Source organism: Grus americana, chromosome 3 (genome assembly GCF_028858705.1).
Source record: "Grus americana isolate bGruAme1 chromosome 3, bGruAme1.mat, whole genome shotgun sequence".
Classification (NCBI taxonomy): domain Eukaryota; kingdom Metazoa; phylum Chordata; class Aves; order Gruiformes; family Gruidae; genus Grus; species Grus americana.
In genome coordinates this window covers 103657451-103671365 of record NC_072854.1, presented here as the reverse complement: position 1 = coordinate 103671365, position 13915 = coordinate 103657451, and the positions used below count along the sequence as shown (strand labels likewise).

The following is a 13915-nucleotide window of genomic DNA, read 5'->3' as shown; positions in this document are numbered from 1 at the left end:
AGAGAGCAGTAGCACCAACAGGAAGGAGGATTTCTCAGGTCCATCATTTACTACCGGGCAGCAGTGTCCCAATGCTACACGGTACCTACCAACAGGACACAGTTCGGAGGCATTCACTTTTTCTTGGATTTAAAAACCAGAGTGGTCCTTCAGCACATTCTCTGCACCTGCCTCGGAGGCAAAATCCCAGCAGCCTAGCAGCGCAACGTGTAATCCTGACACCACAAGTGCTTCAAACTTTACCCGGGCTTCTGAGGAAGAACTGGCAGAAGATCTACTGCCAGACTGCCACACGTGCTGCACTACCAGGGCACAATCAGAAACATTAAAACCAGAGAACTAGAACAATATTCTGCTTACATGGTTTTCCAAACTTTCGTCGTATTTGTATGTACTGTGCATTTTTGTAATTTAGTAGTAAAAATACTACCAAAACCTTAACTCTAGATGTGTTACAGCGTTAAATTTTTATCTAAAATGTTTCTATGCAATAGCAATTCAATTCCTTTTTGTCTTGATTTAATTCAAATAAAACAATTTTATCTCACTTTGAAGAAAACAGTGAACAATTAGCTCCAAACAAACTATGCTTCTCTACTGGGAAGCTGTAAATCTTTTATCTTTTTTTTTTCTTTAAATAAAATATGAAATGAATTTTAAGCTTTCAAATTTGGGTTATACCTGAAATAATTTCTTCATCAAATCAAACAGTGTCTATTTTTTCACCTGGGGAACAAAGGAAGAAGCGCAATGGTTTTCCATAGCAAAACAACTGCAGCAGGGCAGCCATTATTTAGTTCATAATGAGTGCATATTAAAATCAAAGTGTTATTTACAAAAAAAAAATAATTATTTAAAAAACAGAATATTTTCCTTAACATATCTAGTCAGATTACTTTTATCGCAGTATTTTTGCCATAAGAAACTTATTTTGTGTGCATTATTACAAATATTGTCTACAGTAATATACTAAATACATACTTGTTCAATAAACTAGCAATCACTTTTATCCTCATGTCAGTAAATCTAAGAATCCTCCATCCATTTTCGTTTAACCCCTGTCTGCGATAGTGTAAAGAGTCAAAGAAAAGCATCGTCTAGCTCTTGTAGGAAGTAAAAGAGATCTCTTCTGCAGCAAATTCCGGAACTTCTTAATTATACACAGACTTATTATCTGCATCCCCAGTGTTATAAAGTACCAGAACTTCATTAGAAAAATTAAGATGGAAAAATGAAGGCGCTACTTTGTAAATTTCCAGTGGAAATTAGCTGGAAGAAGCAGAGGAATACTGGATCAAAAGAGGGTAATCATGCTTAACTGTGCCCTAGAGCACCCGCATGTATAATACGATTTGCACAGTAACTACCTCTCCTATTACTGCTTGTTTGGAGTATTCTGTGTTAATGGGGTTAGCTAATTTAGTATTTTAACTTAAAAAGACTCTGCTGATTAATAAATGTTGCACACTGTGCTAGTAATTAAAATAAATGGAAGAGTTACAAATAGAAGTTGAATTGTTAAGAAAACATTATCTGAAAATATATGATAATCCCTGTTTATCATAATACAATAACAGTCCGGAAAATATGCAAATTGCTGAAGTTGCAAAGCATATGAAAAACTAAGTATAATTTGAAAAAAGTTTTCAGATGTGTTATATTTGTGTGAGATAAAATGTAGTAGCCATTTTTTCTTCACTGCAGCTAAGTCAGAAATACAGTAAAAGGTCTTATAAATGTAGAAATGAAAAGATGTTTTTAAAATCTTAAATCTTCAAGTGACTTGCTTTACAAATTTTATTGCCATTAACGCCAGGCAGCTCATACCACTGATGCTCTCCAAGTACAGAGCTTATGTAGATCATTAACTCCACTATAAGCGCACCTTCCGCGCGCAGCACCGTGTAGCACAGAAGCACCCACGCTGGTTCGAAGGGAAAGCGTTCTCTCGCTGCGAATAAGCCCACGAGGAGCTTGGTGCTGCAAGGTTCGCACAGCGCGTGAGCGGCAGGGCGTGCAAACATTGTGCTCTGCTGCACGCAGCAGAACCGGTGCGTTCGGGACCAGCTTGGCTGTCTCCAGTACAGCACTGAGCGCGGACATAGCCAGAAGCGGAGACGCCTTGCCTGATGTCGCCCCAGAAAACTACAATAAATCAGGAAACCTCAGTCTTACGCTACTGCTGCTTTATCCCCATTCTGTCACCACATTGCAACTCATTCTGATGTACGTGGGCTTTATAAAGACGTTTAATAGTATATTTTGAAGCAGGAGGCATATTACGCGAGACAGATTTCAGTAAAGTTAATGAAAATAATTTACATTTTTGTTCCGTGGGAAATGAGGCCAGCATGCAGCTGCATGCAACTGAGTAAAGAACTTTTCACGCTTAGTGATCTAAATCTGCTGGATCCAGCAGTTGGTGTCTCAAACTAGGCACTGGTTTATTAAGTGGCCATCCCGAAGGAGTCCAATTGTCATTCCTACCCAAGCGGAGGGGGAAATCACTTCATTTGTATGAAAAATAACACAATAAGGCAGTAACAGCTTCAATTACATGAGAAGAAGGAATCACTCTTATTAGGCTAGATTACCCAGTTGCTCCCTCATTACAAAAATTCCAGCAGTTGCTTTAAGTAAGCAATCTCTCTCGGTTTCATTTGTAACTGCTTCTGCCTGCCTCAACCTCTCCCACAGCTTTTTCAATTATTTCTGCATTTTATCAGAAGCAAAAACTTTCTCAGAGCTTAAAACACTTAGCGGAAACATATCGCCACTTTAAAGAACCCTGACAGTCAGAGGTGAGTGGGAATTCTGAATGTTGTCGGAACTTGCAGGTAGACACTGGCGATTTTTCTGTCTTAGATATCACACAATACTCGCTCTGGAAATACACAGCTCGAGGATTCAGTTTGCCACTTTATGCAAACACAAGCTTTCTCAGCAATTGCTACACACTTCTGCTGATCACTCTCTCCTTATTTTCTAAAATAGGAGAAAAATCAGCATAGGAAGCACTACCAGGAAGAAATACAGTCCCAAAGTACACAATTACATAGAAAGAGACAGAAATTTGTCAATTCATAATAGACACTGCTGAGAAAAAAAACTGCTGTAGAATCTGAGTAACCCTTTGCTGACTCCTCCCTGGAGACTGGCATCCCACACAGCAGCTGCAGCGTTACCAGGGAGCGTCAGTCCTGATGGTGACCTGCAACTCTGTCATCACCTTTTCAAGGTTACAGATGTGACCCTTGCATGGTTGGTTGAATATGAAGCACAAACGGAATGATCAGAGCCCGAGAACGTATAATACGCTATGCATTTAGCGTGCACAAAGCTGAGAATCATTTGGGTTAGGACACTGCTCCTGTGCATTAAGGATGGCACTAAATGCTTCCTTACCCTGAAGGTAAATAAAGATCCCTGATCAATTAATATCTGTCAACGTTGGAGACTCCAAATTTAAACTGCGCAAGACCAAAGCTTCACAATTCACTCACTGAAGAGAGTCAGTGAAATATTTATTACAAGATCTGACCTTCTGAAACTGTTGACACAGTGATGGCTGGGATAAACATCAAATGAAGACTGGGCAATATAATCATGCCTGTGAATGAAGGATATCATCCATCCTCACTTGGAATGCATTAGTCAAAACTTATTAAGTGAGAAGAATACTTTAAATGAGAGGTAGAATATTAATTATTACCTAGTGTTTGTTTGGGTTTTGTTTGGTTTTGGGTTTGGATTTTTTGTATGTTTGGGGTTTTTTTTAAATTTCACTGGCAGAAGCTAGAAATAAAAATTAAAAGAAAAAAAAGAAAATGGCCCAGATTGAAGCTGAGATGGGGAAGTTAAGCTGCTTGCCCCCCACCCCAATGAAAGAAAGACTACAGAGAGGAATAGAAAACTGAAGTACATTTTTACTTGTAACTTAACTCAGTTATGGTTTTGGGATTAAAGTAATAAAAAGTACTATTTTTCATTTTTGGCACCAAATATAAAAAATAACATTGCCTAAAAGTGGAAAAGTAGCTGAACTAAGAGATTTTTTTTCTTTCAAAACTGTGCGTGAGTAGAATTTCCATTTAAAGCCACTGTTAATATTAAATCAGGGAAAATGCAAGGAAAATGATCCAACAATGAAAAAATAAAAGCCAAACCATGCAAACTCAATTGATTCTGGCATTCTTAAGTCCCAGTCCTGAAGCTGACACGTGGCAACATGGAGCTGATCAAAAAGCTTGAAACGGCTCCAAGCTAGCAAAGCATCGTGTCCCAGTGAATCAGGGAATCACAGGCTGCTCATCAGGAAAAGTGATTCCTTTCTGTCCTGAATTCTGGTATTAAAGTGTCAAAGGATTGCCAAGAGCACTGAATTCAAGGGAAAAGTTGACAAATCAACTTTTTCTAGTTAACCACAAAGTCAGAGCAGGCTGACTTCACAGGCTTTTATTATGATTGGACAAGCGTTCCATCACGATAAGAATTGGAAATATTTTGGCAGCAGCCTTCAATCTTTTGGAATGGATTATGTCTGTATTTGGGATTGTATGGAAAAGAACTGGCCTGTCTGACACTATTACAGATGCTACGGCTTAGGAAACCAAACTGCTTCAAAGATGACTGCAGGTTTTGCATCATGTTCCAACACGTGCAACGTATGCTCCCTTCCCTTCCAAGCGAGCTTTGGTACTCTACCAGGAGAGAAAGCAAGTCCCGCTGGCGTGCAACACCATTTTTTTCCTCCCGTAGTCTGTAAGCTCCCTGACTACGAAGACTGAAACAGTGTTTTTTCCTTGACAAGGTGCATGTGGCAAAACAGAATTTGCATTTGTTTTCATATTTCCCGTTAAACCCATCTGTTGCATCACATATTGGTATTATTATTATTACAAGTTCTTCTTTAGATTCATAGATATGGATGGCACATGTCACACAATTACAAGATAGGGTCTCTGCCCTGAACACTTCATAATCTAAGGACACAGAATTTAGAAGTATGTACACAGAATGTTTGCTAGTAAGCTGTCAGGTTTGACATTTCATTTTGTCAGGCATGAAAGGTTTCTGAAAGCAACGGAATAAAGAAAACATTCTCATAACAATATAAGGAAAAAAACAAAGAACTTACTTATTGTCATGTATACGGTTTCCCCATCTCTCCCTTTTCATTTCTTCTCTGGCCTTCTCTAGTGGGGAATTGATTGATGCTGCCACTCGCAAGGTTGGTTCCAGAGGCTTGTAGCGCTGCCGCAATACTTCAGCAGTATCGCGGAAAGGCCCCTGAAAGGTATAGGATAATGCCAGTGTTTTATTGTGGGGTTACAGTTCTTTTCTTTCCTTCTTTTATTCATGACACACCGCTGATGAAAGAGGACACCGAATGTCTGGGAAGTGTAGCAAGACTTTTCTTCCAAAATAATTAAAGCGGTTCATTTTGATAGAGGGTTACGGATAACACCAAGGTTGATAACGCGCTCTAAAGCTCCAAAGAGAATGAGAAATGTGCGCTCCAGATTTATTTAACTACTAATAAATATTTATTATTTTAAAACAATACATTGTTAGAACAGATTAGGAAAACTTGGGTTTTACTTAGAAAGAAAATATTGGTGAAACAAAATCTGATATACAAGTATTAACTGCTTCTGGATTCTGCTTAAGTAGAAAGCCTAAGTCTTTTCCTTTTCATAGTATAAATAATGTTTTACCTTAAAGAACACGGTCTTTTCAATTTAACTATAAAGCTACCTGGAAGGGAACTGAATACAAGACTTAGGATACAATTTTTCTAATACAATTCAAACTAATGACTTTGATAATATATTTTGAAAATATTTGAACATTTTCGAAAAGTCTAATTCCATATTAATTTCATTATTCTTTAAAAAAAAAAGAAAGCTCATACTTCACAACTCTCTCTATACACATACAGGGTGTGTTGTTTAATAACTGATCATATCAACACCTACCATTTAACAGCACAGATAAATAGCTGCAGGAAGCCCTTCCCTGCGCTGTCAAAGTGACATATCCTATGCCTTGCTTTTAGTACTAACCGGTAAGAACTTACCTGGAGTATAATTAGTGCCATATTACACTCAGGACAGTTTAGTGGCAACTCTGGATTTAGAAGTGTTGCTAATTAATTTTTATTTTATTTTCATAATTGTTGATCTTGCAATGAACTAGTGAAACCTTCTGAAACTACGTGCAGACAAAGAATCCTAATCACAGCCTTTATTCTTAAAGATATCCTTCTTTAAATAGGTTATCACTAACAAGTCACAGCTGGAGTTACTGCAAGCACTGAGTGAAGACTGTGGGGCTAATAAAAAGAAATGATTCACGCCTCATTTATGTTCACTTATGTTTTACATTAATAGAAACCAATAATAGGAACCAGTTACCATAAAAGTCATGGACCGTAAATAACACAAATGGCAAATAAGTATCATCTAGTACTTTTCACAGCTGGACAGGAGGATTGCTATATTTGAAAGTAGTTAATGGATTTTTATTGGAACTTTACTTTTTAAAGGCACAGCACCATGATTTGGAGATCTTTTTAAAGGTCCTAGTAAGCAAGTGAGCATAGTATTTACACTGCTTGCACATATTTTCTTGCTTCTACTCTTTAAGTCTGCATAAAAAAATACGTTCATTTAATATGACCACAATAAGTCTTTAAAAATAGAATGAAAAGTGTTATTGCCTGTGAGAGAATAATCAATACTAGAACAGGACATTAAAAGCAGTAAGCAATGTTCTAGCATTATATAATCTGATGATCAAGTTATAAAAAAAGGTTTAAATTTATAATGAAAAAGTGAATACTCTGTATTGTAAGATGTTTGCAAGAAGTGGATATGTGGAGCAAAGAAGAAAGAAATGTACTATTGTCAAATAATATCAAGATAAATATGTTTGCTTTTAGAAAATACTCTTTCAGAATATTGTATTTCTTCTTCATTGTAAAATATTGACTCATATCCCATCAGGGTAAGGGCCAAATCAGATATCCCAGCAAGGATTTGTTTCCATCTTTAATTTTTAAGACCTTCTAACTCTTTCTCAATCCATAGTTCAAATGAAATTAACAGAGTCCAACTACTAACGCGAGGAGAGGGAAAAGCGTGTAACTAAGCAAAGGTCTCTCAAACAAGGCTGTGTCATCACTAATGGAAGTGGGGTTTATACGTTAGAATATTAAGATAATTCTAAACATTTCCTGCAGATTTTTCCATTCCTCTGAATCATGTATTTGAAGAAACTTCCCCAGCAATAGGCACCTAAGGAATAGATCTAAGATGACAAGACCTCTAAAAAACAACAGTTCTCACCCTGAAAGCAACTCACACAACTTTTATGGTCTATGTTTGGAATTTGGACTGAGTAGCATAAATCTTCTTGCTACCGATTGTTCTGCCAAATAAAGGTTAGCAGAGGGGCATTCTTACTACTTTACCATAAAATCAGCAACTCATGATAAAAATTATGATCTACATGAAATCACACATTCTTCCCTGCCCCCATTGCAGGAAAGCTAACAGCATGCAAAAAATCCCCTAAAAATGGCAATGTGCTTTCTGTTATTAATGCCTTTTAATGAACAGATGACTAATTTTAGCATTATCTGTGTTTCCATCAAACCGTAATTCTAGTTAACTCACTAATAAAAATGATAGATCTAACTGATGTATAAGCATCATTAAAACTTTTCTTTTAAATACACTATCTTACACACACAGAGCTTACCTATAAAATGCTAAATACCCATTTCCCTGAGAGAAAGCAGATAGCTAAGTTTTGTTCTTTCAAACATCTATAATTGACGTTCTCATATAAAATATCCAACCCTATGGGCAACAGAAATTTTAGATACCTGAAAGAACAATGAAGTAACAAGTGGCTCAAGTGGGCCTGACAGATATTAGAAAAAGAACCTTGGTGCCAAAAACCGTTACCACAGAGAACTAGGACACAAGTATATCTAGTAATTAAATTCCTTATTGTCACACCAGACAACTTTCAGGATGATGCGTTCCGATGGGTTTTCATTTCCAGCTGTTTCATCAGCTCATACCAGTGTCCTTTTCTTAGACATACAACCCTAAATTGTCAAAGTGTTGTGCAGGGATTTAGCCGTGTGACTCCCATTAACATCAATAAGAGTCGCGCAGCTAAATCCACGCGCTGTGCTTTGAAAATTTACCCCACAGTGTACATCCCAGGGTGCTGAAAGGATTAAAGTATTATATAGCAAATTCCCTCTTTGAGGTGCAGAAAATAAACAGAACTCTTCTGGTTTGTTCTAAAAGGCTATCTGTGCACAACTGTTGTGTGCGCGTCTGAACTCAGAAAGGTCTATAAAATATTCAAAATCCAAACAGAAGCTTGTAAGATACTTTGTATACGGTAAAGCGGTTTTGCAAGAGCAACTTAAACATGGAAAATCTCTCAGTTCCCTCTTTATTTAAAAGCATGACTCCTACACCACCTCCACTAGGCAAAATCTTCCCCTCTATCCTGAGAGACAATGCCTTCAGTCACATCCCACTGAAGGACCATCATAGCCCCTTCGGTCCCAGAAGGTAAAGATATAATGTCATATTTATCTCAACTCCAAATGTCCTGATCACCCAAACTGTTTATTGGCTCACACTTTGTCTTGATTCTACTGTGAGTCAGTGAGTTCAATGAGGAAGCTCAAGCAGCCAAGGTAGGGAGAACATAAGGAGGGAAGGACAAAGGTGGAGAACCGCCCTGAAGTCGATCCTTACTGTTATAAGCAGTGTGGATCTCTGTGTAGCTCAACTCTACTTCTCCAGAGGTATTCTGGCAGGCCCGCATCTTCTCCTCGTGCTCTAACCCAATTGGTTTTGCCTTCATGTCCCACCACTGATAGAGACTCGTCCTGCTATGGACAAGTCAGTCAAGACATAAAGGTGAGAAAAGCCTCTTCTGTGTGGGTTAGCCAGTACGCCCACGGCTCTCCCCACTGAAGAACAATGTGGATGCAATCAATAAACCACAGGTAAATTGTGGCAGACGGCATACGTCCACATAGTTCGAACCCAGCACTAGTTCAAACTTAAGACCATGCTCAGACCACCTCTACCAAGGGTTGTAATAATATAGTGAAAATAACAATATTGAATTAAAGGAGTAAAATACCAATGAAGATATATTATACATTGGTTATTGCTCATTATTGTTGTTTAATTTCTGTAGCTAAATGATAGCTTCAGTGAAAGATACTGAGAAGGACACATTTAGAAGCATTGTCTTTCTAAGCAAAATACAGAAAAATTTTAAATATAGGACAGAGGGTTTTTTTTAAAAAAAAAGTGTAACAGGTTCTGAAGACATTGTGGTCATTCAAAGTCAAACCAGCACTGAAAGTGTATGTGTGAGGTAAGCAGAAGGTTCGGTGGAGTGGGCAAACTGAAAAATTCTTCAGAATAGAGAGAAAGACAGAATACTTCTATCCCAAAAGTACCTGGATCAGGCATTTACTGGCAAAAGCTACATATCATTGTACCATCATCAAGTGAGGTCTCAAAAGTCTATCATCTGCTGCTTATATTGGGCATATTCCCAGCAGGTTTTGATAATAAGGTGGCAAAAGCCGTTTTTCCATCTTGTGGGACATTCACTCTGATGCATTATCTCAGAGATGTCCGTTAACTTATAGAAGAGAAAAAAAGCTATATCTGCAACATATGTTGACATTAACGGAAATTAAATTGAGATTATGACAGTTAAGAACGGGAGCTGGACAACTGAACTGTGATGCAGAACAAAATGTAGAAATTTTTGTAATTAAAGCTGACACACAACTAGTGGACACAAAAGAGCAGGAAATATTCTATATTGAGAGGATGTCTCTTGGCCTTCATATGGAAAACAATTGCAAAAAGAGGAAAAATTTATCAAAATTGGTTAATTTCTCCTATAACCTTTCGATTCTCCTATTTTTTATTGAATTAAAATTGGAAATTAAGAATTCTACCTCTAACGAATCATAATACTGATATTCAACTATATCAGTTCTTCCCTTTGAAATATGTGAAATGACATTTTTCCCCCAAAGAAAAAAAAAAAGTCTAAAGAATCATATTTCCCTGTTTTTACATGCCACTTAGGTTTCGTATTCTTTAAGACAAATCTGTTTCAAAGCTTTTGTATCCTGAATGCAAGTACTAGATCTATATATAAAAAAAAAAAAATCCACAAAAGGGATTTTTGGAGCCGATGATCCTTATGGGTTCTATGACAATCTATGACAAAAGATATGAACAAAAGCTGTCTCAGAGACACTGAAAAATGTTACCTGAGGTTTCTGCCTGCCAATAGGTGGCAGAGGCTGTGCTGTGGGGAAAGTTGGAGGCCTTCTGCAAGTTGGCCAGTCGTAGAGCTCATAGGCGAAGGGACTCTTCATTTGCTGCCGTCTGTGGCTCAATGGCTTTGACTTCCGTAGCAGCAGTTCCATTGGATCCGGGGATTTCCTGAACGGCGAATTGTATATGCCTGCGATCTGAGCAGAAGATGGGGTTATCTTGGACTTCAACTAACTTGAAATTCATTCTTGCATTTATTCTATAAATCAAACCAGTTAAAAACCTATATAACAAACAGTTTCTGATGACAACTGACATGGGATAGATCTGTAGCTTAAAAGCATCTCTGGGCACTGCATTGCATTTAAGAAAGGGTTTAAATAGGATAACGTAATGTATAATCTGAGTTTCAGCCCTTCACATGGGAGTAAGCTTGATTTTATGGAAGGAAGAGGTTCCTGTATCTCAAACCCCTGTTTTCTTTCAGTCACATTCACCTTCCACCTTCCACAGCAGCAGTCAATGCAATATGCCAGTTTTCCCTTAAAAAATAAGTAAAAGTGTACAAATTTGCATCTAGTTTTAAAGGCAAACTGTTATAGTTGTTTTGAAATTTAAAGTTTAATTTAAATTCCTATACACAATCGGAACAAAAATATATTACCTATTATTTCCAAACACATACTCAAAGAGGAAAATAAATGTTTATGCAAGGGAACATAACTCTTGTCCCTCTAAACTTTGCACTAGTTGACTCACAATGTGGACTAAGAGAGTGGCAACTGCAGCATTTTTAAAAGTAAAATTCAGTGATTAGGTAAGGTGAAATACAAGAAAATTTATGGAATACCAGAAAACAGTAATTGCAACAAAATGTTCACATTAAATTCCTTTAATTATTCAAATGCATTTAGTTTTAATAGTATAAAAACTGTGAAAACAAAAATTTAGAATAAAAATTTCTGAATTGTGAATTAAACTGTAAAGGTTCATTCTTCATTGAATGTGACATTTCATTTTTTCAGGATGCATCATTAATTGCATCACTAGTATGATCTAATATAACAATTATTACTATAAAGCATACAATTGTGAACTAGTGAGCTACGTCATTAACAACGTGTGAATACCTGGCAAGTCAAAATTATGTGACAGACTGTTCCCAAATCATTCCTATAAATACAGGGATTTTATCAGTTGTATATAAACAATTCTCAGAAAGACATATGTGAGTTTACTGAATTAATTATGAACTGTTAACCATGAGAATTTCTACACCATATTGCACAAAGCCACTACCTCTCCTATAAAACAGATGATATATGCTTAAAATACACCTGGTGAAAATTAATTTAAAGATACTGAGTTGCTTTAAGGATAATTTTCTACATCAGTATACTCAGAGTATTCTTAAGATCTTTAAAGTAGATTTGTTCAGTTAAAATATACTGTCCTTTGCTTTTATCATAATTTTAATTGCTGAGAAGTATTGAAAACAAATAGTAGGAAAAGAAATCCGTTTCATGATGCAGGGCAAGGTACAGAAAAGAGTAAATGTTTAAAATCTTGCATTTCTTCTTTGGAACACTACTGAGGACCCATGAGAAAACTAAGTAGAGCATCAGCCTCCTCATAAAGTATTAATCTCTTGGGGCTGAAAGGATTGAACGCTCCCCAATTAGCTCTAATGCATTTTTCATCAATGTGTTCTACTGGGAAGTTCCGATTTCTTGTTTCAAAACAGTTAAATAAGGCCCATATAAAACTTACTATTTAATGGACAAAAATATTCTGAGATGGCAGCTTATTCAAAATATTGTTGGGCTGTTCAAAAATTTATGGGCTACATTCTTCAGCTCTGTAAGTGATCTGGGTCTAATGACAATTGATTTTGTCCCTCTGTGTTCCCCTCTTAGTGCAAACCCTATAAACTATTCCACTACACTATCAGTCTAAAAGTGCAATGGGAAAGAGGGCACGAATAGAGATAAGTGGTAGAAACACATGTATGCCAACCAACCACTGGTTGTTCCTTCAGGATGCCAAACTAAAATGACAGGCACCCATGCTTCAAATAGCAGGCAAGCAGAATCACTGGAATAAATGCAAAATTGCAGCTCCATCTGTATGATCTGTAAAATGCAGCCACATCTTAAAAGTTTGGTTCTACAAGTCTGGATCTTACTCCCATGAACATCTCTCAAAGTTACAGATTCTCCTAATGCTGTTATTATTTTTGTCGTATTTCATACATTGTCCTATTTCAATTTTCTTATCAGCCCGGTACATTTTTGCTTATGAACACTTGGTGACCTGTAAGCGCTACGTAAACACAAGTTCCATATGTTATCTCGGGCTTTATTGCACGGTTCCACAGTTATTGAACACATTTTCACTATATACTTGTTACACGAGTTCTCTCAAATATACAATGCCACAGTCAAGGCCTTCCATACAAATTAGATTCCATGCTGGAGATACACCAACCAACTCTATGCCATGGTCATTATGGCTCTTCGCCCATTAGTCCTACCATAGCCATCAGATCTGCCTACGTTCTGATCAATGAACTCTTGCCTTCATTCTGTTGATGACAGTGAAATAGAAAAGTGATTGCCTGTGACTACCTTTTTTTCCCATTTCACTGAACTGCTCGTTGCAATGTCACTTTATCTTTCCACCCATTCCCACGCCGTTTATGTTCAGCTGTTGTATCCTGCCTAATGTGAAGACTCTGCGTACCAGCCATGCCATGTGTCTGCAGAGGTCCCCAGCGAGTGGGAGAGATCCTGCTCTCTCACGGTATGTCTGTGAAACACATATTTCATAGAAAACTACAATGTCACTGAAAATGTAAACTTTTTCCAGAAGAAAAACATCTCCATGTGCACCACTGAGAATCAGGATTATGTAGAATAAACCACTATGGCATAATGACGACTCTCTGAAGGTGGTAGGCATGGATTTGTTGATCGTAGCAAATCCTGATCAGAGCTGCATCTGCCCAAAATTTACATCCCTTTTTAAGCCTTTTCTTTTAAAAAGAAAATAAATTTTAAAAAGCTGAAGATCAAATTGGGTAGTAAATTTTAACAACAAAAAAAAAAATCTGTCTACATAGCACAGGTTTGGGGTTTTTTTGGGGGTTTGTTTCCCAAAAGTGGGAAAATACATCATCTTAAATAATTTAAACATTTTTCCTCTGAAGAATTACAGGCAAGAATAACTTTAAAGTGACATGCTGTCTGGGCCCTAAGAAATGGTGGTGTTTCTGTTAGTCATACTTAGAGCAAGTATAAATGGCTCCCTGAGTATAATGGCTCTCTGAAACTGCATTTTGCAATCTATATCGACATACTGTGCATATTCTACTTGACATTTCTTTGTTTAAATGTTTGGCAGTAGAAAAAAACTATAGTTCATAAAGGGTTCAAACACTGTGAAACACTGCTGAGTATCTCAAGGTGCACAAATAGGACTGGCTTTTAGCACTTTTAATGACACCAAAATTAGCCATTATAGGTGCGGGAATCTATTGATTCGGTGTCATTGGAACTACTATTGGT

At 37.1% G+C, this 13915-nt stretch overlaps 1 protein-coding gene across 2 annotated transcripts in view; it reads right to left on the bottom strand.

Annotated features, from left to right (window-relative positions):
* SPATA17 (spermatogenesis associated 17) overlaps positions 1 to 13915 on the bottom strand; it is an 86247-nt gene that overhangs the window by 23185 nt on the left and 49147 nt on the right. For both annotated transcript variants that reach the window (XM_054821997.1, XM_054821996.1), the window contains exons 7-8: positions 10343 to 10546; positions 5138 to 5289 (exon numbers count right to left, since the gene is read on the bottom strand). In XM_054821997.1, the coding sequence (XP_054677972.1) occupies positions 5138 to 5289; positions 10343 to 10546 (356 nt within the window). The remainder of the gene's footprint in view (positions 1 to 5137; positions 5290 to 10342; positions 10547 to 13915) is intronic.